General features: G+C 39.5%; 1 protein-coding gene and 1 long non-coding RNA gene across 6 annotated transcripts; one reads left to right on the top strand and one right to left on the bottom strand.

Moving 5' to 3' along the window:
* The first annotated feature begins 796 nt into the window (after positions 1–796).
* ZCCHC8 (zinc finger CCHC-type containing 8) lies at positions 797–27,400 on the top strand. Of its 5 annotated transcripts, none has more exons than XM_075898673.2 (14): positions 797–1,961; positions 4,899–4,939; positions 7,864–7,938; positions 10,568–10,673; positions 12,052–12,129; positions 12,344–12,447; positions 14,130–14,195; positions 16,270–16,333; positions 17,774–17,916; positions 18,820–18,962; positions 22,052–22,176; positions 23,227–23,310; positions 24,375–24,489; positions 26,390–27,400. In XM_075898673.2, the coding sequence occupies exons 1-14, from the start codon at positions 1,779–1,781 to the stop codon at positions 27,214–27,216; spliced, it is 2,154 nt and encodes a 717-aa protein (XP_075754788.2). In that variant the 5' UTR covers positions 797–1,778; the 3' UTR covers positions 27,217–27,400. The 5 variants fall into 5 exon arrangements, with proteins under 5 accessions (XP_075754788.2, XP_075754789.2, XP_075754790.1 ...); XM_075898674.2 differs by having other exon boundaries at positions 798–1,961; positions 16,273–16,333; XM_075898675.2 differs by lacking the exons at positions 797–1,961; positions 4,899–4,939; positions 7,864–7,938; positions 10,568–10,673; positions 12,344–12,447 and having other exon boundaries at positions 12,062–12,129; positions 14,105–14,195.
* Positions 5,117–23,100, bottom strand: LOC142818518 (uncharacterized). Its single transcript, XR_012896023.2, has 3 exons — positions 23,016–23,100; positions 7,718–7,767; positions 5,117–5,561 (listed from the first exon to the last, which is right to left on the bottom strand). It is a non-coding gene; the product is annotated as an uncharacterized LOC142818518 (long non-coding RNA).
* Positions 27,401–27,420: the final 20 nt, after the last annotated feature.

Raw genomic sequence — 27,420 nt, 5'->3', positions numbered from 1 at the left:
CTGGTGTCAATCTTGAAAGTATGCTAGAACCAAAATTCTGGAGTACTGGGTGATGGAAAAATAAGTGTGCTTTTTTCATTATGATAAACAATGACTAATAGAGAAATCTATTAGAAGACTTGCTAGTGTTTAGTGGCATCCAGTGCTAGATTTGCAGAACCTAAAATTTGAAATGTGAACTGCTTAGGAAATCTTAGCTGGCTATTACATTCTTTCAGTGCAATCTGGTACCCTTGATTTTTGTGGCAACTTTGCGGAGTATCTTTGCCTACATCTGTTAAAACCAGTAGTACCTATCCTTTGAAGTAAGCAAACAGTCCAGCTGAAAGAAATATTTTCAAGAAGTTACTGACAAAAGGGGGAGGAGAACTCTTATCCAGGCCTTATACCTGTGCACTTACTAAAAATATAACAATAGCTCTTTGGTGGTCTGTTCTCAGTTCCTATCTTTCGACCAGGCAGAGCAAGGTACCTATATAAATTTTCTAGTTAAAGTACAGACTATGGGTAGAGATTTGTATTACAATGTGTAGTATCAATAAGATGTGCTACATACAGCAGCTGTCCTTTAAAATGTGGGTTTTATCTCAATTTAAATCATTTATTTGCTTCTTTAAGCACTACTTACTTTGTTTTTCTAGTGTGCGCATCTTGAAAGATCTTTTACCAACTTTGGCGATCTTTTTCACCACAGGAGAGTAAAATTGGCACTCTGCCTGTGTATTTTTACATGAGAAGCTGGAGACTTCTATGCATTCGTGTGTATTTATTGTGGTGGTGATCAAAGTCTCTTGACAGAATTGTATCCTCATTTTGATGGACACAGACAAAAGTAGATAATCCCTATCTAAAGATTCCATTCTAAAAACCAAGAAGCAGAGCTTAAGTAAATTGATCAAAGCATAAAATGAGTCTTGTTAGTTCTTTTTGATTTGCAAAATAACATATCCACTGCCTTCTTCCACATCTGTACTGGTTTGTCACTTGTTTTAGAGCAGGTTTGGTCAATTTACACCTCTCAGACTAGAAACAGACATTTAAAACCACTGGATTACAGAGAGAAGATGGAGTAAAGAGCCATCAATTATCGCTGCATTTGTTCTGCCAAATACATCTGCAGGGTTATTTTTATTTCTTGCCCTACATAATTCTTCTCAGAGAAAGAGGACAGTTATTTACCCCCAGGCAGCCCTATTTACAGAAGAGTCAAGGCAAGCGAGTCTAAAATGCAGGATGCAAATTAAGGAAATAGGGTGTCACTGCAGTGCGAATTTTAACGTGTCCTTTTCCATGATACGGGCGGCGCATGGTGGTCCCAACATTTCATCCAAAGAAAGATCCATCACACGCCGACTCGTCCTCTTGCCTCCAGCCTGGAGGTTGCAGTGATCCGCCTAGAGAAAATCTTCAAGTTTGGTTTACTAAGCGATGCCCTGCGGACTACAAATCCCAGCATACACCTCGCCGCCTGGAACCTAACGGGGAAGCTAGAAATCCCAACATGCATTTCTCCTTGCTTTTCTTCACTCCCTCCTCCCCCATAACGCTACCTTCTAAAGCGCCGTTAGCCCATAAGCCCCCGCTGTGATTAATTTGTGCTGTTGCATGTCGGGATTTGTAGTCTTGAGAGGCCACCTCACTCTACAGTAACGAGGCCGTTCCATGGGAGGGCCCTCTTCACCTCCCCCCACCCCTTCACTCCTCGAGCTGCTGAGGCGGCGGTTACCTCTGCCCTTTGCCCCTTGCCCCAGCTCGCCCGCTTCCTGCCGCAGCCTAAGATGGCGGCTGAGGTGGACTTCGGGGATCGCGAGCTCTTCGAGCAACTGGACGGTGACGAGGCGGTGGCCCCGACGGCGCAGCCGCCTCACATTCGCTTCGAGGAGGAGGAGGAGGCCGCAGAGGCGCTGCGGGAGCGGCTGAGGGACTCTGAGGAGATGGTGCGGCAGCTGCGGTCGGAGAATATCCTGACAAGGGGGGGCTAGGCCTGGCTTCGGTTCGCCCCCGGGCCGGGAACAGCCCCGACCGCGGTTTAGTTTCGTCCCCGATGCTGCTGGTTTCCTTCCGGTGCAGCCTCGGTTCTTGCTTGTCTGGGGTTAGCGCCGTCGGCCTGAGGCGTCTCCTCCTTAGCCCGTGAGGCACAAACCCTCAGCCCCTCTGCAGTCCTCCAAAGGCGAGGCGCCGCCCCTTCCCTGTTGCCCGGGGGGGGGGAGGAGTTTCCCTCTCGCAAAGCTCCGCTGCCCATGAAGGTGCCCTCTGATCCCCCCCTCCCCCGATGGGGCTCGCTAGTCAGTGGTCTTTGAGTCTCGTTGGGGTTGGGCGTGTGCGTCCTGCCACCCCAGGCAAGTTGTGATTTTTGCAGGGGGCTATGTCGTTTGGACTTGAATATAAAGAACTGTGGCTCCATGAGCTGTTTAAGAATTTCTCTTTTAAAAAAACATGCTGAATTGCTGGTCCTAACTCAAATCATCATAGTTTGAAACTAGTCTGGATTCCCAGGGTTGTTGAATGTTAAAGTAAAAAAGATCCGAGGGTTTGAGGGTCACGTTTTTTTACACTGTCTCAAGCTTTGAAAATTTAAGAATTTCTTTTTTGTCTGAAGGGGTGGGTTAGATACTATCCTTGCTCTACTTGGGGTTTTTTTATGTAAGCGCCTCCCGCCCTCCCCTCCCCCCCCCAAGTTAAGCAATTAGCATGAACAGCAATTATTTATGGATACATTTAAATAAAGTAGTATTGTCCAATCCTTGTATCACCTGAAGGTGAGCGATATGGCTTAGCAGTTAATCTAATATGAGAAGTCTCTTCTTCCTCAAACCGAAGAGACTGGAAGATCTGACTTCCTCTTCATCCCCTATGGCCTTGAGCTTTCAGTTATATTTTGGTGGTGGAATTGGTTTCTTTATCATCTGTGTTGTAAATTTTAAAAGTATTTTTTAAACTTTTATTTTGATACTAGTGATGTTAACTATTGGGTATTTGTGTAAATATATAACCACTGGAAATGTTAGTGGTTACATGTTTACACATGGGGGAAGTGTCGGGAGCCGGAGCATCCTCCTCCCATCCCATTACCTCTGATAAAAAGGCAGCAGCATGGAGCAGGCAGCTTCATGGATCTAGAGCTTGAAAGCCAGTTCCCACCTCCCTCCCCAGCAAGGGGGAGAATTGTGTGTAGTTAATAGGATTAACCAGTAAACCCAGGTTTATCAGTTAATCATGTAATCAACTACACATTCCTATTTGAATCTTTAATCTGTTGATTTTCCAGAATAAGGGAATGCACCAATTAATTTTCCGTAGTTGAGATTTTGAAAACCCCTCTTTAAAGTTTTATGCTGAAGATGAACTATTCTTGACACTTCAAAACTGTGGGACTGAGTAAAGTGCTTGGTGTTTCCTTTTAAATGTTTTACCCTTTGTGGGAATGGTGTGGATGAAGGTGTTTGTGGAGAAATTATATAAATATATGTACCTGGACCAAATATGACTATGAATTGTGTTTTGTATGTATTTATTTAGTGTATTTGTCTTTATATAGTATTTCTGGGTGTTCTTTTATTTTTTATCGTGTCCTTTCTGGTAGTTTCCTTTCAGAAGTTATAGTTTTAGGCATGAACTTGTCTATACTTTAGTTTTCTGTTTACTTTTGACTTTTCCTGCATTGATTTCTCTTATTCCTATTATGCTTGTTTTGGCCACTTCTATTTGAAGAATTTTAACTATAGCTTCTGCCATGGCAGTACTGTTTCAATCAGTTGTGGATGCATATCAAGTGTAGAGAAGATATCATCAGTAATAGAACTTTTCCATAGTGCAAATTCTGAGTTTCTGTTGGGAAGAGAACATGTAGTCCTGTGGCACCTTAGAGACTAACAGATATATATGTTATCATATCATGAGCTTTCATGGGAAAAACCCACTTCTTCAGATGAGATGAAGTGGGTTTTGCCCATGAAAGTTCATGATATAATATGATTATGATATGATATATATCTTTATATCTGTTAGTCTCTAAGGTGCCACAGGACTACTCGTAGGGCTCTTGTACATTTCGAAGTGGAAGCACCACATGGAGCTGGAGGCCAGCAGGGGACTCAGAGTCCCCTGATGGCCCCGGCTCCATACATTTAAAAGCGTAAATGCAACATGGAGCTCAGCTGGCTCCAGACTCCAGCAGTGCTTCCCCTTTGAAATGTACAAGAGTCCCAGCAGGGACTCTCATACCTTTCAAAGGTGGAATGCTGCTGCTGTGTCCCTGGACATGTGGGAAACCGGCTTGTAAGCCGGCTCCCTCCAGCACTCCTTTATATCTCTGCTCTTGCTACCGCTTTCTGATAGAAGCAGCAAGGGGACTCCAGCAGGGACTCTTGTACATTTCAAAGGCGGGATGCCACCACTGTGCCCTTGGACCTGGGGGGAATCAGCTTGTAAGCTAGCTTCCCCCAGCACCCTTTTCTCCCCCCCCCCCTTTTTTCTGATGGAGGAGGAGTCTCTCAGTGGCCTTGGGCTCCACATGGCATTTCAATCTTTGAAATGCAGCAACAGCTGGGCAGACTTGTGCTACATTTCAAAGCAGAAGGGCCCTTATCAACTAATTGAATAGTAAATGGAAATTCCATTGGCTGTTTGATTAGTTGATTAATCTAATTACAACATCCCGCCTTCCAACCAGCTTCTTACAGTCACTTTGTTGTAGACCCCCTATAATCTGTTTTTTGGTTTGTTGATGAGTTTATGAATTGCTTTATAAAGTGCAGTAAAGTAAGTGAAAGAGTCCAAAATCCTTTTTATTGTTCACTACAACTATTGTAAAAGTTGATTCTTTTTTTAAGGTAGTATGCTTTGATTCTAATAACTAATTTAGAGGGAAGCAGTATTCCTTGACAAATAATTAACATCAAGAACTTAGAAGAAAACTGAAGATTCTGACACGACCAAGGTATGTTAATATTGACTTTCCAAGTAGAAATGCTAAGGCAATTGTGGTAGTGTAGCTGTGAAGTGGATGTATGTTACATCAGTTTACATCTACTACAGCAGTTACTGCAGTTTTTCATGGTCAAACTACCTTCCTCCTGTTTGGGGTCCGCATCCACTCCAGGAACACTTGGGCTACGTCTACACTGGCCCCTTTTCCGGAAGGGGCATGTAAATTTCACGAGTCGTCGTAGGGAAATCCGCGGGGGATTTAAATATCCCCCGCGGCATTTAAATAAAAATGTCCGCCGCTTTTTTCTGGCTTTTAAAAAAGCCGGAAAAGAGCGTCTAGACTGGCCCCGATCCTCCGGAAAAAGTGCCCTTTTCCGGAGGCTCTTATTCCTACTTCCGGAAAAGGGGCCAGTGTAGACGTAGCCTTGCAGTCATTTAAGAGAGGTAGTGGGAAAGATTTGGGTTGAGAGTCCAGGCACTCAGCTCCCTGTGGGATACCCAACCCAGCTGGAGTTCTGCTGCTTCTTGGGGGCTTTCCCAGTAGCACCTAGGCTCTCTGTGAGGAGACCATAACTTGGGCTCTTGATGCTGGGAGCATTGCTGTGGCTCTCAATCTGGAACACCTCCTCCTTCTATATTTGATAGCAGAGACATTGACATTCTTATCAGTTTCACAGTTCCAACTGACAACCAACTGGAAATGGAAGTACAGGCAGTCCCCGGGTTACGTACAAGATAGGGACGGTAGGTTTGTTCTTAAGTTGAATCTGTATGTAAGTCGGAACTGGCGTCCAGATTCAGCCGCTGCTGAAACTGACCGCCAGTTCCGACTTACATACAGAATCAACTTAAGAACCCCAAGCTCCCCAAGTCAGCTGCTGCTGAAACTGATCAGCAGCTGATTCCAGGAAGCCCGGGGCAGAGCAACTCTGCCTCGGGCTTCCTGTAGTCAGCGCTGGTCAGTTTCAGCAGCAGCTGACTTGGGGACGCCTGGCCAGTAGCGCCGCTCCGGCACTACTGGACCAACCCAGCAGCACCCCAGCTGCTCTGCCCCAGGCGTCCTGATTCAGCCGCTGCTGAAACTGACCAGCAGCAGCTGAATCAGGACGCCTGGGGCAGAGCAGCTGGGGTGCTGCCGGGTTGGTCCAGTAGCGCCCAGAGCGGTGCTGTGGGACCAACCGGCAGCGCCCCAGCTGCTCTGCCACAGGCGACCGGAGAAAAGCCTAGTCTGCTGGGGAGGGGGAGCGTACTAGCTGCGCCTCCCCCCCAGCAGACCAGGAAGAGGCGGGCGGCGGACCGAGACGCACCGCGGTCTCGCCACCCGGGTTCTCCGCGGCTTTGCTCCCCGTCTCCCTGGTCTGCTGGAGACCAGCAGACCAGGGAGACGGGGAGCAAAGCCTCTGAGGACGCCGGCAGCGGGACAGCTGCGGCGCGTCTAGGCTGCCCCGCCGCTGGCTTCCCCCGCGGCTTTGCAAAGCCGCGGAGGGGCTTGGGCAACGGAGCAGCCCAGGCGCGCCAGGACTGCCCCCCTGCCAGCTTCCCCTGAGGCTTTGCAAAGCCGCGGAGGGGGTCCGGCAGTGGAGCAGCCCAGGCACGCTTGGGCTGCTCCGCTGCCGGAGCCCCTCCGCGGCTTTGCTCTGCGTCTTCCTGGTCTGCAGACCAGGCAGACGCGGAGCAGCTTTTCTCGCCGGGAGTACACAGGCGGTGGGACCGCAAGGTCCCGCAGTCCGTGTTCGTAACTGCGGATCCGACATAAGTCGGATCTGCGTAAGTCGGGGACTGCCTGTAATGCAGTGTCTGTACAGTCATTTAAAAAACAACAAATAATCTAGTAGCATTTTAAAGGCTAACAAAACATGTGATACCATCTACGAGCTTTTGTGGGCAAAACCCAGATACTGTTTCATTCAAACTATGGTGACCTAAGCCTTGTGCCTCTAATCTAGGTGGATTTACTGCAACAGTGGGAGAAATACTGTAGAGTGTATGCTTATATACTTAGGTTAACCTAAGCTGTCTACCATCGACTTAACTTGTAGGGTAGTCATAATCTTAGTAATACAAGATTTAAACAGTTAATATAATTAACACAAACCCTTTTTAGCCCACAGATAGCTTGTATAATCACTGACTTGTAAACTAGCACCTTAAAGATACACAATTCTCTTTTCTAGAAAAGGTTTCAGTTATTGTTTGTCTTTACAGTTACTGAATTTTTAAAATGCATGAGCACTCTTGACCAGTGTTCCCAATAAGATGAATGCTTGGACAGTGATCCAGGAGAGATTCAAATTGTGCCCAGCTGATTTTCAGAGTGCCCACAGACAGCAGCATATGTTTCTACTGGTGGTGCACATCTGTACATGCCTCAGTACATATAATAACATTTATTCTGTACATGAATGGGAAAAATTAGAGGGAACCCAGCTATAGACACTATCTCTGTGCATTCAGACTTTAATATATAGAATTTAAAGATGTAACCTTTTATATAAAAACTGACATAGCCTTTAGAAAAACAGATTTCTCTGAAACTGAGTAGCAAGAATTATCTGATAATTGCTACTTATTTGTGGTGATCTGTCAATTTTGAGTTAAACTGCTGCTTGTTATATATGTGCCAATTAATAGGAAAAGTAGGACAGAAATAAAATGTTTCAAGCAACTTATTAAAATTTCCTTCTGCATTTCTTGAGGTGGAGAAACTGAATTTAAACTGCGGGAGAACTGTAGCCTAAAACAACAGAATGAGTCCAAAGCAAAGTGCATTTCTGTTCATCAAGCTTACCTGTGTGTCTGACTGGAGGAAAGTCAGAGTTCTCTTGACTAGTGATATTGCTGTGATAAAATGAGTGCAGAGATGCGCACACAGTTCATGCAAAAAAAAGAAAAAAATAATTTTGCAGTAACTTTACAGTATCTCTTTTCTTCTAGTGGACTTTCAGTGGACAATTCTAAGTTAGATGGACCTTTGTTACAGATTTTATTTATGAACAATGTTATTTCAAAGTAAGTAAATTATGCTGCTAATAAAGTCTAATTGCCTTTTAAGGTTGCCTATGTTGATTTGTTAGTGTGCAATAGTGACATGCATTAACCTTTCTCTGTTACAACAGTCTAATATAAATCTGTTGTACACTGATGACTTTTTCAGATTACTTATTCAGTACAGCAAAATCCCTTTAATATCCCAATTCTAACTGATATGCTACTTTCCTATAAGTCATTTTATGATTGATTTTCTCAAACATACGTATATTAAGGTCTATGTTGAATGTACACCGACAGCTTCATCTTTCGGATGAATTTTTTGTAAAAAGGTGTTTGACGGAATATATTTTAAATGTTCTGAAACTTATTTTTAAAAAACTTAAGTGTTCAGTGCTCATGTTCAAAGTAGTCATTCCTCTCCTTTCCTTCCTTTTTATGCACATGCCTATCTGCTGTCCTTTCTTTTTTTTCTTCCTGTTTTGGTTACACTGCTGCCATTTTGTGGGCTTGGGGAAAATATCAATCTGTGTTCCCTAGATCTCTGTGTTCATGACAAGAAGCTCACCTGGCTACAATATAGTGAAACAGACTATATACAAAGTGTTTTCAAATGCACAAAAATAAACTGAAAACTGTTTTTCTCTGATCTTAAGGCCAGGGATAAGTAATAGGGATTACGTTTAACCATAGTTTGTACATTTTTGGATATAAATGTCACTTTATTTAAAAGTTGATTGTGTCCTTTTTAAATATAGCTGTTGCTCTTTTGCAGTAGGAATATAAATGGTTAACCAGTAGGGGCTGGAGCAGCTCCCCGCCCACCTTGGGCAGAGGGCTATTCCAGCTTCCCCCACACCGCAGGCAGGGGCTGCTTCAACAAGACAGCCACAACAGTCTCTGTCTATGGTAAGGATGTTAGATATCAATTAATTTACTAGTTGAGTAGTCAATGGAATTTCCATTGACTTCTCAACTAGTCTATAGGCACTTCCGCATTCCTCCTTTAAAACGTACAAAGGCCCCAGCGGGGGCTCCTGTGCATTTCAAAGTTGGAATTCCACATGCAGCCCAGGACCAGTGGGAAGTCCTGCTGACTCTGGGCTCCACACAGGCGTTTCTGCTTTGAAATGCTGCCATCTGTGGCACACCACCCAGGCCTGCTATCTGGCCCAAGGTGGGCCCACCATAGACTAAGGATGTTAAGAACTGGTCAACTATCTGATAAGCACATGCATTTTCTGCTGCCTCTATCTGACCGACACAGCAAAGGAAGGGGGGAAAGCGGATACTTCAAAGCAGCAGTACCACACGGAGCTGCTGCGGCGTTTCAAAGCAACAGTTCCACATGGAGTCTGTGGTCGGCTGGGGACTCCCTAGCTGACCCCGGGCTCCGTGCGGCATTTCCACGGAACCGAGTCAGCTGGGGAGTCTCCTGCTGATCTCAGGCTCCGTGCGGTGCTGCCACTTTGAAATACCGCGCAGAGCCTGGGGTCCCAGGGCATTTCAAAGCGTGTGCCCCTTTGCCATGGATTACACACTGCAGAGCTCATAGCAATGCATTCGTGGGAGTGAGAGTGGTAGCAGCTCCTACCAGCTGCACTCCTGGAGAGGTTTTGCTGCCTCAGCAAAGCCGCCTCCCTGGCATTGGGGCTGTGACAGCAGCCTTTGCTGGCCCTGCTCCCAGGGAGGCTTCATTGCAATCTCTACGGAATAAAGCTTAAATAAGCAAGGCCTGCAGCATGTGTAACCTCTGTGATTTTTAGCTGTTACATTTCTTAATGAATTTTTACATTGCTATTTTACAGTACAGGTACTATAAACAAAACTCCTAGATGAAAGTATAAAGATCTCAGAGTTTGGTGGTAAATAGGTACTAAAAGCTAAAATTTAGCATGAAGTGTAATATTACTAACTTCTTTGTAACTAATACTGCAAAATTTTTATTTTTTTAAAGTGATATTTTGAATTGCTACTAACACTTCTCATTTAAAACTGTCAGACTTTTTCTGGTTTTCATATACATCACTTTCAAAACAATTTTTAAAGAACCCGTGATCTGATGCTCATAGTTTCTCTCTGTTAATTTTAGAGCAGCCTATTAAGAAGTGTGAAGTATTGTAAAGTCTGAAAAAATTGATGGAGGGGGAATGATTGTGTCTGTAGTAGGGATGTTAGATAGCATTGAATAGACATGTAACTGCTAAAATTTTATGAGGTTACATGACTATTTGATAATTCCCAGAGGCAGGGCTGGCAGCCAGTGCTCTTGTGGCCCCACTTCCAGGAAGCCCCCTGCTGCCCCATTTTACTCAATTAGCTGACTATCTGCAATTTAACATCCCTATCTCAAATCCACAAAAGCTGTATTAAATAGGATGTTTGCAGTTTTGAATTTGCTTTTTAACACATTTGCATGTCTTTATTTTCTTATTTATAGATGTGATGTGTTGGTTACACTTGGGCAGCATTAAACGTAGATTTACTGGCTGTTTCTTAAGATGTATGCATATAGAAAAAAAAATGTTGGGAACAAAATGCTTTTATTCTGAACATTGAACAAAGTAACTTAATTAGACCACGTTAAAAATTTATAATTTCAGTTTCAGGAATTCAGTCTGTTGTATTCTCTTATTTCTACCCTTTGCAGGCAGTATCATCAAGAAATTGAGGATTTTATTTCTAGTTTAGTTCAAAAATATGAGGAACAACAGAGAGCTGAATCAGAAAGGACTCACTTCAATGTTAAGCCTCAGGTATACAAGTTCAAAGAATATAGACATCATCTGGTCTACTGTGTGCAGTTCTGGTCTCCCATGTTTAAGAACAATGAATTCAAACTGGAACAGGTGCAAAGAAGGGCTGGCTATTAGGATGATCAGAGACCTGGAAAACCTATTTTATGAGACGAGACTCATATAGCTTGGCTTATTAAACCTAATGAAAAGAAGGCTGTGAGTGCAGGTCGATATGATTTCTCTCTAAATACAGCAGAGGAATAAATAGCAGGAAATGGAAGGAGTTTTTTAAGTTACGTAGCAATGTGGACATAAGAACAAATGGATATATAAATTGGTCATCAGCATGTTTAGGCTTCAGATGAGAGGTTTTTAATCATAGGATTGAATTCTGGAAAAGCCAATGGAAGTAGTGGGTAAAATTAACAGGCTTCAAGACTAAGCTTAATAAGTTTATGGAGAGTATGGTATGATAAGACTACCTACAATGGCATATAACCAGTGTGTGACTGCTAGCAGCTGATATCACAAGTGTCTGGTGATGGTACACAAGATGGGGAAAGCTCTAGGTTACTACAGAGAATTATTTCCCAGATGTCTCACTGGTGGATCTTGCTCATGTCCCCAGGTTTAAATGATTGCCATATATGTTGTTGGGAAGGAGTTTCTCCCAGATAAGATTTGTTGAGACCCAAAGGTTTTTTTGTCTTCCTCTGTGGCACAGGTCACTTACAGGTTTAAACTAGTGTAAATGGGATATTCTCTGTAACTTGAAATCTTCCAGTCATGTTTTGAGGACTTTGATAATTCAGCCAGAGGTTATCGTCTATTATAGGAGAGACACACAATGTGCAGGAGGTCAAACTATATGATCCTGATGATCCCTTCTGGTCTTAAAGTCTGGGTTTATAGAAACATAATGGTTTGGAGGTTTACCTTCCTTTTTGTTGTAATATTACACTGCTAGAGTATCTTAATTTCCGAATTTTTTTTCCTACTATTTACAAATGGTACGTTTTTCTCAAATGTTGAATGGGGATAGGTCTTCCTATGTCTTAGAAGTAAATCCATTCATTAACTACCACTTCCTTTGGACAGTTAAGTGAAACAAGGAATTTCTCTTCTCCTTCTCCTCCTAATCATCCTCTTTCTCCTTGCCATCCCAGAGGCTGAGCATGTTTCCTCCATAGCATTCCCAGCCCATGACACCAAGGGACTAGCTAGTAGAAATCAAAGCAATGTCACCTCTTGGGTTATTAACACTAGCCAACAAGTCATATATTTCATATACTAACATATAGTTAACTAAGCTGGAACCAGCAATTATATCATTTATATTTTATTTTCAGCAATTAAGGATATTTTATATGTAATTTTTTTTGCCTTTTCAAATTAGCCATCCAGTATTCTGTTGGAAGAGGACCATAAAGTGGCCAGCTCTAATACAATAAAAAAAATTAAGGAAGCTTTCAGTGTAAGTTAAACTTTATATTCTTCAATGGTTGTTCCAAAGTTCTATTTGTACTTTTAGTCCACAGTGTCTTTATAAGAAGATAGAGAAAGTTTTAGCAATGTAATTCTGATTGACTTCATTGGAATTTGTGATGCTTTATCTGCATAATACTTGGAAAATTACTTATGTACATAATGTGATTGAAATACTGACCAATTCCTGACTCTTTCAACAGGTTGTAGGAAGTGTTCTGTATTTTACCAATTTTTGTCTTGATAAACTGGGACAACCTATATTAAATGAAAATCCACAGCTGACAGAAGGATGGGAAATACCCAAGTATCCTGTTTAATGAAATGGAATTCCTTTTTCTGTTTATATAACCAAATAACACAATCAGACAAAATTGCAGAAATAGCTTTAATTTCAACTTTGAAAATCTTCTGTGACAGTCTACAGGCTGCCCCTGACTTGCGACGTGATCAGCTCAGGGGATAGCATTGCAAGTTGGGAGGGGCATCGTAACTCGAGCCTGCATTTACAACAAGCATCATATGCCGTTGTAAATACGGGTCCGAGGACATAAGTCGGACAATTTTGGCCCCTTCCACTTATGGAAAAGCTCGTAAGTGCAGGGAGTCATCGTAAAGCAAGGGCCTCCTGTACTAGCTCATATCAGTGTTTTTATCTGAAGTCAACTGAAGAATTATTTGTATTATTTCAAAGTTGTTTAATATGGTGGACTTGCCCTTTGAAGGAATCATGTTCTGCGTGAAGAAATATTTCACGCCTGTAAACATGCTTTGCTGTCAGTCTAAGAATTGCTGTTGGTACAATGTATGGCATGATCTGGACTGAGCAATTCTGGTGATTAGTTCTCGTTCCTTACCACTATAAATACATTGCTTAATAGAAGCAAACAAATCCTAAGTGTACTTTGTGCTATTTTAACTAAATGTTAATGACCTCTGCGTAGTTTTTGGAGAATAAGTCCTGTTTAAACAGAATTTTTTTCAGTCTAGTCTTCCAGTTCCTCTCTTCTCTTAATTTGAGATCCAAAATTCAAGAAGAACATCTTCAGGTGATAGTTCTTGATTACAGAAGGACAAACATACAAACAAAAATTGGACTATTTAATCCATTCACATACACTTAATGCTCAAGTGGTTCTCTGCTCTTCTGCTTTCCCTTCAGTACCTGCCTACAAAAAGGTCAAAGTCTGTTTAAAGCTTTACAAATCGTTTCTAAGATCTCTAAATTTTGTTAATCCTATATTACAGGGACACATTCACTGTCCAAAAGGCCAAAATATCTATCCTATTGCTTTACAATTCTGTAATAATAATTTAGTGTGCCTTCAGTGAGTGAGAGAGCCCATCTGTTTAGCTACCCAATCTTAATTTATTGTATCTGCCTTTACATGCACATCATGCTATAATTTGTTCTTCCTGTCATCTGCTTTCTCATAAACTATCAGGAAATTGAAATTAGCACAGCTTCTCTACTGTTTATTTAGTACTTTAGAGAATTAGGGTTCTGGTCAGTGTAAATAGTTTAGTGGCTTCCAAGAATGTCCTCACATGGAAAAAGTATGATTTGGTATGGCTGATGGTAAGAGAAAGGAGAAAGACATTGCAGGGGGCAGGAAGAAATGCTGTGGGCAGGGGGCTGGACTTGATGACCTCCTCAGGTCTCTTCCAGCTCTATGATTCTAACTTTGACATTCTCATTAAAGGTGACATCTCCCTTAATTTAGTTTCTAGTAGCTAGACCAAAAGAAGACTCCCTTTAGGGTTACCTGGTGAACCTTCTGTTTGTTTTGACAGGTTACAATGTAACTAAATATTTCAGTTGTTAAGTTTATAATGGAGTGCAATTGGAATTGTGATTTGTAACTTATTAGTGAGAATGCACTTGTAGTTTAATTCATGACATTTTTCTCTCTAAAGTATCGTAACTATCAATTAAAACAAGATTAAAATTCTACTTTGTATAGTAACAGTTCCTTATTGAAATCTAAGATACCAGCAAGTTTTCAGCCAAATTGTTTCTATGGATGGGCAAGAAATACAAGTAAAGGCAAAAAGGTTTGTATTTATCTTAACTATGAAGTTTTTCAGATTAAATATATTAAAATGTGCATTGTGTCTATTAAAGGGTGAGATGTATTTGTGAGTAGATCACTTTTTATGTTCCTAAATTAAGTTAACAATATCAAATTTTGCACTAGAAATAATTTTGGGGGATATTTTTTGTTTTGTTAGAGAATACTGAAAAGAGAGACAATCAACTGTGCGAGAAACAACTGGTTCTGAACTAACTGGTTTTATGCTTTGTTCTTTTTGTTCCAAGTATTTTTTAAATAAATTGCTTTGTCATCTCTGCATTTAATAAAAAATGATTGTAGAGCAGTTTGTGTAGCCATTGTGAGGAAAAGTAGAATGACAGCAGAGTGGTCATTTTGAAATTCCAGGAGACCCTCGTCCTTGTTTTTTCCAGCATCTGAAATAACTGATCTTACCTCCCAAGCTAAACTTTTCTATAATCTACTGCATATTCAAGGGAAATATTAGGTTTTGAAAGAAAAGCAGATTTGCAACCACGATTCACTATAAATACTTCCAGATGATGGATAAAGTAGTCTGAGGGAACAATTTGCATCAAATCTGTTTGAATTCTAACTTCTGAAAAAAACAAATGTCTCCTCCCTTCTCCTTAAGTCTGTCATAAAAATGAAAGCTTTTAAATAAACCCTAGATTGTCCATTTTATTTACTTTCCCTTACTCTATTGGTAAAAGTGACTGAGTATGCACAGGAAACTAAGGGTTTGCACAGGAAATTTAAAGGGACAGTAAAGTTTAATTTGGTCCAAATATGATGTCTTGTGAAAACCAGTCTTTTAAAAATCAGGTTGTCAGTAGAAACACTTACTGGATTTTTAAAAAAAATCATAAAACTATTGGTTTTTAGACAAGTAAGTATTTTCTTGCAGCATTTCTAACCTAAACACTGAAGTGCTAAGGACCTGAAAGTGAATCTGTGACAAGCAAAATTAAAACCTGGTTTCAAATTTTATTTTCCTACATGAGAGAAATTCAGTGAATTGAACATATCAGCAAGGAATTGAGACTTCTAAAATGTTCTCTTATAATAATCCAGCATGGTAATAATAGCATCTGAAAAAAATTGTTTGACTTATCTGAGTTGAAGTGTCCTTTTAACTAAATCCTTCAAATACATTGCTTTTATAATGCTTCTATGCTAGGCTTCCATATTTTGCCCCAGCCTTTGTGTTGTCTGCAGGAATGGTGGAAGCTCTTTACAGATGGGAAAGTAGAGGAGCGGTAACAAGGCCTAATATGTGGGGAGCTGGTGCTCAGCTGGGAAGGATTATTGTAGGATACCTACTGGGTCCATTACATCCGCTCCAGGTCTTCCTGCCCCGCTTGATCCCACGTGCCACCACAGCCCCTCCATTTTTTCCAGGTCCTGCTTCCTTTTCTGCTCCCATCCCTGCAGCAGATTCTCTAGTCCCAGGAGATCTTGTCCTTCCTCTTCACCTCCCTCAACCAACCATGAGTTTATATGAGGCCGGAACACCCACAGTACTTCCATTGTAGGATTGATAGCCCCCTAAACCCTGGTTGTCTAGATTGTAAGGTCCATGGGGCAGAAACATGATTTTACCTTGCTAGCTATTTGCAAAGTAACTAGCACACTATTAACTTGACACAAATAAGTATATAATTTTCAGTAAAAAGTACTTCAGTCAAAGGAAACAGTTCTATAATAGTGAGTGTCTTCTAAAAAGGGACCTAATCCAATTTATCTGAAGATATTTCAACTTTTTTTGTCTCTAATTTTTTGCATTTGACAGTACTTTATATGGCTTTCTTTGTAATTAGTTTCACATATTTCACCTGACGCCATCAGAAATATTTTTAAATAGGAAAATAGGGAAGGAGGTGTATTATAAAAAATTGGAGGAAGATGCATGTTTAGGAGTAGTACACAAGTTATATATTTCTTAAAACTGACTAGATTTCAAGTTAATGTAAATCTTTGCATGCAATAGAATAATGAAAAATAAGTATGCACTTCAAAAGTACATTTTTTAAAGAGAAGCTTACAATGTAAATTTATTTAATGCTTTCCTTAAGCAGGCCAAAACCTCATTGTTTCAATTGTGGTTCTGAAGACCATCAAATGAAAGATTGTCCAAAGGTAAACTTTTCCTCGCTATCCAAAAGATTGCCTCTGAGTTACCCAAAAAATATTTCAGTGCAACAAAGTTTGTAGACTCAGAAAAATCACATTGGTCATTTTTTATTAAAGGTGAATAACTGTATGTATATCTGTCAGAATTGTAACTTAAGAGATATAAATCAGATTTCAAATGAGCCTGTCATGGCATAATGGTGTGAGCCCTCTTTTTTAAAGAAAAGTCTCCTTACTAGGGCTGTCAATTGACATGCATTAACGCCTGCAATTAATGCAGTCCAGGATTAACACATTAAATTTTTTAAACATGTTAATCTCAAGCATTAGTGCTGCGCTGCCCCTTTGAAGTGCTGCTGCAGCACTTCAAAGGGGCAGTGCAAAGCGGAGCCCGGGGTCAGCTGAGGGTTCCCCAGCTGATCCCTGGCTCCATATGTCATTTCCTCAGAACCTGGGATCAGCTGGGGAGCTGACCATGGGTTCTGGGGAAATGCTGCATGATCAGTCCCTAACTGACCCCGGGCTCCAGGGCTGCCCATTTGAATTGCCTGCGGAGGTGGCATTTTAAAGGGGGAGTCCCGAGCTGATCCCAGGCTCTGCACAGCATTTCCCTAGAAATTGTTGGGGAGTCCCCAGCTGACCCTGCGTTCCTCTGCTGTGGGGAGCCAAGGATAAGCTGGGAGCACCCAGCTGACCCCAGGCTACACAGCAGCTGCCCCTTTGAAATGCCAGAGGTGGCGTTTTAAAGGAGCAGCTGCCATGGAGCCCAGGGGCAGCTGGGGACTCGCCAGGTTCTGGAGAAATGCTTCTTGGTGCTGCCACTATCTAATACAGGCAGCAAAAGGGGGGTAGGGTTGACTAGTCTTTAATTTCCCTACCAGGGATCAGCTGGAGTGCCCAGTTGATCCCAGGCTCCTAATGTGCTGCCCCTTTAAGGCCCCCGGGCAGCATTTCCAAGGGGCAGGGCAATGTGAAGCCCTGGATCAGCTGGGCACTCCTGCTCATGTTGGGCTTTGTGTTGCACTGCCCCTTTGATGCGTGACCACGGTGCATCAAAGAGGTAGCACTGCATGGAGCCTGGGGTTAGCTGGGGACTGTAGCCGATCCTGGGCTCCATGCAGCGCTGCTGCGGTATTTCAAAGAGGAGACACATGCGATTAATCGCAATTTATATTTTTTAATAGCTTGACAGCCCCGCTCCTTACATGTTTGTAGCTTTCCTTCTGAAGCTGGCAGTTTTCTAAAGTTCACTTGGTTTTATTTTTTATTATAACTTCCATTCAGTGGAACAATGAGCTGGCCTTGATGTTGTGATATATAATATCTTCTATGCTCTTGTTGACTAACTTTCAGACAGCTTTTAATATTTTGGTGTGGGTTGAGTGAATTGTGGGCTTGAATTTCAAGTTGCATCATGGTGAATCTCCCAACTGTATTATCTTTAAGCCACGGAATGCTACCCTTATAAGTGAGAGAAGAAGAGAGTTCATGGAAGCCTGTGGTGAAGCAAGTAACCAGAACTTTCAGCAGCGTTATCATGCAGAGGAAGTAGAAGAGAGGTTTGGAAAGTTTAAACCAGGAATAATAAGGTATTTTCACCCCAGTCTCCATTGAATGGATTGCTATATTTCACACATCAAATAGCTTTTCTGCCATTTGTAGTGTACCAAAGTTGTCACATACTATATTCTAATTCTTTTGGTAAGTGTATCCTTAGTTGTAGATCCCGTTTGTAAATGTTTTGATGTGTTGATAAATTCCACAAGTTTTTCCTTTTCATGCTGAAACTTTCCTCATTATCCTACCCTGTCCAGTGTTTCCCTGATCTAGTTAATCCGGTAATTATATGTACTGAGTCCTCAGGTTAGTCTTTTAATGACGGAAACAACACATTTCTGTGGCTCTTGTGATCATTTTTAGGATTATTACTGATTCATGCTGGATTCTGCAAATATTAAACTTTTTTTTCATTTAAAAAAATCTTTTTTCCATCTGAAATATCATTACACCATTTAACAAGAAGACAACACTTCCATTTAATCTAGTTTTACAGGAAGGATAATTTTTCTTACACAGATTATCTTAAAGGTTATAAATTTCATTGCATAAACCCAGAAATGAATTGTGGCTCTCAAAAGAGGCAACTTTCTGAGAATCTAGATTTAGACATACATCCATTTATTTGCATTGTATAGGCAAGTTAATGTAAGATTGTGAACTTTAGCTTTCTAATTTTCTGATTGGTCATTTAACGCTTTAATCTTTAATTTAATTCTGCATCTAATATAATAAATCAAATGGATATTCCAAGGGATTAACTGTACAAGATATACAAATGAAACAACCTGATTTTTTCTCTTAAAGATGACTATCTTGCTTTTATAGCTAGATATTTTAATAACTGAGTAACTTAATCTTAAATAATAAACTAAAAGTCGTCTTAAAATATTAAAGATGATTTTTGAGTTTTGTTATTCCTGTGTACTACCTAGTGAAGAACTTCAAGATGCACTTGGTGTAACAGATAAGAGTCTTCCTCCATTTATATATCGCATGCGCCAGCTGGGTTACCCTCCAGGTTGGCTCAAAGAGGCTGAACTGGAGGATTCAGGACTTGCACTTTATGATGGAAAAGGTAAGTCGTATACAGCTAGGAAAGCTAATAGAGGTAGTAATACATTCTCTTCCTAATTAAAAGAAGAATGAAACTACTAAATTCTGTACATACATGTTTGCCCGTTGCTTCACATTGACTGTGGTTCATAATTGCCACTAATCAATGAGCAAGATGGCAGTAGAATTACTTTTAGATTATTCTGTTTTTTCCATCCTTCTGAGAGAGATGTCCATATCTGGACATCCTGGCATTTTACATATGTTAGATTGGGGGGAAAAAAATTCATACAATAGTCAGCAGAGGCGCGTGACTTTATCCTCCCCACTATACTGCCCCAATTTAAAAGGAGATTTGGTTATACGTCAGTATTTCTGAATGGTCTTGGGCTCTGACACAGGATTTAATCTTGGTGTGCCTAAGATTGGACGTGTGACCATTTATTGATGTGCAAAAACTTCAGTTTTAGGACATACTGCAAACTAATGGATTTTTTTTTATTTTTCTTGAGCTATAGAAATTGGGATAATAGCACTAGCCCTCAATAACATATTTTTTCACATCTGTTGTGAGCAGTCCATTTTATATTCTCTATTTCATCTCTCTAATTATGTAACAGCAGCCAATCTGGATACATGTTGTAATTTGAAATAATGGTAAATTATGGTCTGAACTCTGGTTATCCCGATTTTTTTTATGTTTCTATAATACAAACATTTTAAAATTTCATTTATTCATTCAATTATCTAAATACTTAGCACAATTTTGGAGGCTGTATATATGTTTTTTCAAGATGTTTGGATAATTAAGTTTTCCTGTAAATAAGGATATTGCTTTATAATTTCCTGGTGGTGTTCAGATGGCACTGAAAATGATAGTTTAAAATTTCTGCAATTTTCTGCAGAATCTGAAGTTTAATCATCAATTTGTCCCCTTTAAAAAAGTAGCCCGTAAGATATCATTAAAGTTGAGTAAAGTAATGTTTTATATTAAACAAATATAGTTAGTAACTCTTAACTTCATTTTTACTTTCACAAATCTGATTTGCATCAGATTTTTGGAATAAATCTCTTCATTTGATTGCCTTGCATTAATATATTTCTCCATAAATGTAATCATACATCTTAAAAGGATCTTCAACTGTGTTAACTTATGATCTGGGTGAATTTAAAATTAATCTTTGCTATGTTAAGGCTTCAGGCCACCTTTATGTCTTTTGAGTGTTTTGGTTCCCAGTAGAATAGTTCCAGTGCTAAACTATCAAATTAGTATTATAGCTGTGATCCTGCTCATTAGAACGCACGTACACACAGTGATTTTGCTACAAGAAACTTTCATGTTTTCTTGCTATGATAGTGAAACTGCTCTGCTCTTTCTGAAATGACTTAATCACACGGTTAGAAGGATTTTGTCCATTTGATCTCACTATCTCTTAAACCACTGATACTAGTTCATGGAGTTCACATAAAGCTATTTGTTTTATATTAGGCTTGCTGTCAGACGTGTTTGTTTGATCACACTTCTTTTATTAGCTTGCAGTCTGATTAGTTGCTTTTGAAAGAGACAGTGATATTCCTAAGTTCAGTAATTAATTCTGTTATTACCCTTTTATACTCCTTTTTATTTCTGTATAAACTTCCCTGACTTACCCAAGTTCTCTTCTCTTGTAAAAAAACAGGCAAAACAAAAAACATTTTATTACTGAATAGTTTGCCAATTTTGTTATTTGTAATACTGATTATTTCCTATCTGTATACTTAAGTAGTAACGATATAGGATAGTGGTTCCCAACCTTTTCGAGCATATGGGTCCCTTTTCAATTTATTAAAATTTAATTGACATCCCCCACCCCCCACTTCTGTGAGAGAAAAGAAAAACAAGAAAAAAGAGAGGAAAAAGAGGGAGGGGAGGAAAAAAGAGAAAAAAGAAAGGGAAAAGAGGGAAACAAGTAAAAAAGAAAAAGAATGGATCTGATCCTTATTTTGAAACTTTCCAAGGATCTCCTGCAGTACCGTCACAGACTACCGCGGTCCACAGACCACAAGTTGGCAACCACTAATATAGGATAAGCTCCTGATTTATTATGACGAATATATCACCTGTTTGAGAAGTAGATGATGGGAAAAAATCATCTTTTTTCCTTTTTGAGAAACATTACTTTTTATCACTTGTTCTTCCTGTTCATTCACAAAAGACAGTTGGTCCAGATTGCATCAGTAAAGCCTATGATTAGCAGACATTTCTCCTATCCTCTCTCCTTACACAGGTTTTGTATACATTTTAGAATTTATTATAAAACTTAAATTAACCTGATAAGTCTGATTACTTATATTGTTGTATCCTATCATCCCATTTCAAACTGAAGACCTTGATTAATGGTTCATTAAACACATCCATTTATAAATTGCTATCCCGTGTAGTTCATATTTTAAATCAGTGGCTAGCAACAGTAAAGCTGTTATTTCTGTATTGATATTCTAAAAATAATATTCTCTCCCTTTTCCTCTTTCCTCGTTACATTTTCTTGTAATGCAGAAACTTTTTTCCACATAGCCACCCCACTATAGATTTTAGTCTCCTTAAATATCTCACTATTAAGTAGCTATCCCAAAGAAAACTGTATTGGAGCATTACCAGGGTCAAAGGAATTAGGATAAGCAAAGCTGGTTCCCTACCCTCCTCTCTAGTATGCCACTCTTCTTCCTTCAACTGCCCTAGGTGTACCAATTCCTTGAGGTAATGAAGACTAATTCTCACAGCTCCCCCAAAAAATAGCAATGACTTTCAGTTCTGTCTTAAGTTCCTGAGAGGAGCAAACACAAATTGGTGACACAGAATAGAGGCTCAAACAACAGATTTAATATTATCGAGCCAAATACTGTGAGGATACCAGTAATAGCATAAGAATGCTGCTCTTGCTTTAGTTGGCACTTCAGTGGAAACAGTATATATCTAATGAGAGAATTTGCCACTGTATTTGTGCTACATTGTCTGTAAAACTTTTCTCTAAATTGCATTTCAGCTTTGCAATGTGTCATCTTTCTGCTGCAACTTTTTCTGTAGCATTCTTCCTCGGTAGCAATTTTAACATTTATGATACTCTGTTATAGATGCTATTGGTGGTGAAACAGAGGATGAAAGATCATATCAACAAAACAAATGTGTCACTTATGATGTCTCTAAGTTAATAAACTATCCAGGCTTTAATATGTCTACTCCAAGTGGGATCTCAGATGTAAGTGTATATGCAACACACCCAATTGGTGTGGTATTATAAACAAAACAGTATTACCTATTTGTGGATTATTTAAACCATGATGGTGATCTGCCAATAAGTTTGCATTCAATTATCCATTATTTGTGAGTTTTTTAGTATGTAACAGTTAATTAAGATCTCAGATGAAGCCTGCCTGTGCAATAGTCTGTCTGTATTTTTGTGGATGCTAGTAAATCTCCAGGAGACTGCTACTAATGTATAATGTTGCTTTATTTCTATATAATAGTGCACCTATGCTGATATTCAGATTTTCATTTAAATGCCAATATTATTCAAACAAAGCTGAATGCACATTACTTCTATGAATCTGAAGTTTCTATGTCTAAAAAGTATTCATGAAATGTGACTGTTACTATAGCAATGCTCTACCATATAATCTTTGATAAACAAAAACTACATCAAAAGAATATCTTTTAGGAGCTGAGACACACAAGTTCAGTAATGCATCTTCCAACAGACAAAATGAGGCAGATCAAGAAACCAGTTAAATAGGCACCTGTTGAGCCTTGATATTGAAAGGTGCCTTAAATAATTTTCTAATCCTTATACTGTTTTCTGTCTAGTGGTTAATGGCCTCTTTAGGTAGCTTTTCCTCCGTTTTCTTTATTTCAAGTGTATTTTCATAGTTTTAACATAATTATTACTAGTAATTAGAAAGCCTTTATTCAAAATATAGCTCTTTATGTTCACTTTTCCTCATGAGAAGAAATTTTAACAGTGACACTATAAACTTGGAATAAGAGATTTGCAATAATGGCTCAAAAAAATCTCATTAAAGTGGTTCTGTGGTTTCTTACCCAAAACAGCTCTGTGAAGCAGTCATTTATATTTTCAAGTTGGAATGGAGCACCTCTTCTTGCCAAAAATTCATATTTAGGATTCCTAATTAGACAAATTTCTGGATTAATCTCAGTCCATATCTTGTATGTTTTAATTGCATGTGCATTTATTAACCACATCTTACTGAATGTCTAGCTTTATTGCTGATTTTTATTTGTTTTCCTGTAGGAATGGAGGATATTTGGTTCCATACCCATGCAGCCATCTCATCAGAAGGATGTTTTTGCTAGCTACCTTTCTAATTTTCAGGCGGTGAATATATTTGTTACATTTACATATGAAAAATTGGAAGAATCTTTTGTATTTCTCTATTGGTTTTACCAGTTGTCAGTGGTCTCTTGCTTATACCTCCAGCTTTGGCCAGAGGTGGCTAATAGGTGTTAGGTATTAGTGTGAAGTCCTGAGGTTTCTTCAGTACAATAGCCAAAAACAGTTTACGAGAATAGAGGTTAGCCCTATGAATAAACGGGCATTCTTGTCTATATTCGTTTGTCTATTTGGCCACCTGTTTCATGGCCAAAAAACCACCATCTTGTAAAACAACTTGGACTCTTTATTTTTATCTTATCTTCTAAGCCCAATGCTAAAAGACAAATTTAAGGTTTGTAGGAACAGTTAGCTAATTCAATTTGGATATTGTTTAAATTTTATGCAGACTATATCTGAATTGCATTCTTGTCTAATAGTCCATCTTGTAGTTGACTATCATAGGCATGCTTTCAGATGTTTCTTGGTTGAAGAGCTAAATACTATGTTTACAGAATATATGTGGCTACCTTGTTACATAACTTTCTCTGCGACCTTAATCTAAATGTTTAGCTCCAACCTAGTGTTGTTTCTTGCTTCACGCAACAAACAGTAATTGAATTTCAAGATTGTCTCCTCTTTTCTGACCTGTAGGGACATTTTAATAGACAAGACTTTTTATGGGGCTAGAGAATGAAGCATTAAGTTGTTCTACAGATAAAGAATGGTTCCTATGTGATGGCTACAAAGGGAATGTCTCGTTCATGTGGTATGGTGGCTTCCTGAAACCTGGTGTGTAAGCACAGAGAAAGGGAATGTTCTTAAGGATCTGATATGGAGGCAGACAAAACCCCTTTCTCATTCACAACTGAAAACCAAACAAGTTTGCTGTTTTTTCATTCAAGAATGTTAAACCTTTCACGTTTATCTGACACCTCATTGTTTTGCTTATAAAACGAACCCTATCAAATTGAGGATTTTAGTAGAGAAAATATTGCCATTTTATATCACACAAGAGTACCTTAATAATACTAATTCATATTCTGTTTTCCTGGCTAACTTTTCTTCAGCCAAGTCCAAAATCTATCAATAAAAGGTCTGCATATGAGTCAAGTTCTCACAATTCAAAGAAGCTAAAAGGAGACAATTCTGCTGTATCAATAACTGATATGGACATGGATTCTGGTATAATTTTTTTTCAATTTTAATACTATAGTTTTGTAATAACTTTATTTTTACTCTGTAGTGAAATGTGAACTTCATTTCCTGTAATTTCATGTAAGAACTTCAATGCTACCATGATTATCAGTATTTCAATTAATTGAGTTAGTAACTGAATTACTAACACATTATCTAATTGTATGGCAAGATATTATAACTGTTCTGCTAACATAGAAAACTAACCATATTTTTTGAGTATTTTGGACAACTGTGGGGCCTTCTATAATTTTCAAACATTCTTTGTCAGTATTTTACACTCATTGCAACAGAGTGAGAGGTATAGCTCAGCCCAAAGGAAGGTGAATCTGTAGGCTGTTACTCCCAATTTTTATTTGGGTCACTTAATAATCCAAAGAAACATGAGTTGGACAAGTATTCTCGTAACAGCAGATGCCCTTGTTGGTATTTTCAGGAGAAACCAACAATCAAGTTGGCATAGAAATGTAATTGCCTTTCACCCTTAAAAGGCAGAGGTGATCCAGTGATTTGGGCACTCAGCCTAGGGGTTGGGAGATGTCGGATCAGTCTTTCTTCTGCCATAGATTTTTCTGTGTGATCTTGGTCAACTCATTTTTATTCTTCATACCTCAGTTACCCATCTCTAAAAAGATTATTATAATAATCTGTCCTCAGAGGGATGCTGTGATAACAAATACATTAGTTAGAGGCTTTTAGAAAATTCCTATAATAGAAACAGGATTAAAAATATACTCTGAGCTAACATGTTTTAGTGTTTGTATATTAATATTCAATATAAGGAAGCTTGAAGGCAAAATCTGAATACAGCCGCTCCCCGAGTTACGAACAAGTTACGGACCAAGTGTTGGTCCGTAACTCGAAGTGTTCATAACTCTGATCCCATAGAGTTACATGGCGACCGCGCTGTTCGTAAGCACAGATCGCTGTTCGTAACTTAGATCCGCATTTACGCCTCTTTGGTTGTAAGTGCAGATGGTCGTAAGTGCAGATGGTCGTAATTCGGGGAGCGTCTGTAATCAATTAAACAATTTGTTTTCCTAATTCTCTCTGGAATTAGAAGGAGGACTTAATCAGTTGGGTTTACCATTCAGGGAATGCTCTAATTTGATATTTATATATGATTTTACATGTACTGAAATAATACAATTGAAGGGATAACGTGTAAAAATAAGAATTCTGTGTATATAGCACCAATAGTTTTGACTCTGAATAAGCCCCAAAGAATTTCCTGCTCTGAAGAATTAACAGTTTTAAAAGAAGCAAAAATAAAATATAATAGACAAAACAGAGGAAGGAGCTAAATTCAATTGTTTATTTTAAATTTCTGCATTCTGACAACCTGTGAGTATTGGATATGAGGGGGCGGGGGTTAGGAGCAATTAGAATAAGAAAAGCTTTAAAAGGACCAGAAAACTTGCCTTATTTAAAATATTTTAAGAAATCAAATTTGAGAATGATCTGTAACAGTTCTTCCAGTTGCAGTTCTGGATTCCCTCATACTGTGGAGGGAATTTCCACACACCTTGAATCTAAAATCTTTTAAGTTTGGCTTCAAATGTCTTTCAGTATTATCCATACTCAAGAGCATTTAAAATTACAGCTTTTAAAGCAGCCACCAAGGTTCCCTCTGGAATACAAAATGGCAGATTCAGTATGGCAAGTTCCAAGGATAATGGGACTTGCCAAAATTTGACACAGGCTTTTCGGCTGATAGAACTATAGCCATATCTGCTAATGCTTGGGTTCAAAAGGCTGAGAAAAATAATTTAATGTCTTTAAGCAAAGAATGCATTTTTTTAGATTTGAAATCTGATTAAAAGTAGGGTCAAGTAGGAATTAAATCTCAGTGCTACTAATAGAGATTTATTTAATCTTCTAATTTTAGATTTGGAAATGCCTCATAGCTCTCTAGCCTGTGACAGTTTTCAGTTCCAACCTCCGCTTCCACCTGGATCTCCATTAATTGCAACTCCACCCCCATTGCCTCGAGGAACTCCTCCATGTACTCCACCAAACTTTGCATCCCCTCAGCCTCCAGCACCAACTGCCTCTCTTCGCAGGAGTACTCCTGCATCAACTCCTTCCAGTGATTCTGCTCAGCCAAGAGTGGGGGATTCAGCCATGGATGAAGATACTTTAACCTTAGAAGAGCTTGAGGAGCAGCAGCGATTGATTTGGGCTGCACTTGAGCAAGCAGACAGTACAAACAGTGACTCTGATATACCTGCTGATACACCTTTAACTGGAAACTCGGTTACATCATCACCATCTAGAACTGAACCGGACGTTATTCCAGAAAGAAGAACATCTGAGAAGCTGGCTGGAATGAAAATTGGGGTTTCAGAAACTAGCGTGCAGTTATCCAGAACTGAGCATTCTAAAAGTGGCACTAATTCAGGGGATGTGTTGCTTGATCTAAAGGAAGATGGCACTGATCATGTGGATTCTGAAGGCATGCTGGAGAACAGTATTACAGGCTCAAAATGTGATGTTAACAATGGAGGAAATGAAGATATTACTCATGTGCTCACCAGTGCTGAATCATCTACAAAAATTTCAAATCCTGTTCCAGATATGAGCAAGTTTGCAGCAGGAATAACACCATTTGAGTTTGAAAACATGGCAGAATCAACTGGTGTATATCTTCGAATACGGAGTGTATTAAAGAATTCCCCAAGAAACCAGCAAAAAAACAAAAAGGCTTCAGATTAACTGGTCTTCCTTTGAAATGTTATGGTGCCCCCCCCCCCCAAAAGAAGCTATCCACTAAATTGGATAATCTCATGTTTCCTTTTGTGTGAAACTTTAGTAGTCAAAAGTGGACAAATATTGTTCTTCTGCGTTCTTCCCTAGAGGTTTTTTTATTTGTTTTTAAGTTCATGTGGGGCTTCCATTTGACCAAGATCAATGCTGACC

The sequence above is a fragment of the Pelodiscus sinensis genome, chromosome Z, assembly GCF_052426305.1.
Source record: "Pelodiscus sinensis isolate ZL-2025 chromosome Z, ASM5242630v1, whole genome shotgun sequence".
In the NCBI taxonomy this organism is placed as follows: Eukaryota; Metazoa; Chordata; order Testudines; family Trionychidae; genus Pelodiscus; species Pelodiscus sinensis.
Note: the sequence above shows the minus strand (reverse complement) of the source record. Positions and strands in the feature narration are given on the sequence as shown.

Excerpts from the sequence above, each read along its gene's own strand:
- ZCCHC8 (XM_075898673.2), top strand. The coding sequence starts at position 1,779 with ATGGCGGCTGAGGTGGACTTCGGGGATCGCGAGCTCTTCGAGCAACTG. Across the intron at positions 10,674-12,051 it reads ACTTCAATGTTAAGCCTCAG|CCATCCAGTATTCTGTTGGA; the intron begins GTATACAAGTTC and ends TTTTCAAATTAG. Across the intron at positions 24,490-26,389 it reads TGATATGGACATGGATTCTG|ATTTGGAAATGCCTCATAGC; the intron begins GTATAATTTTTT and ends TTCTAATTTTAG.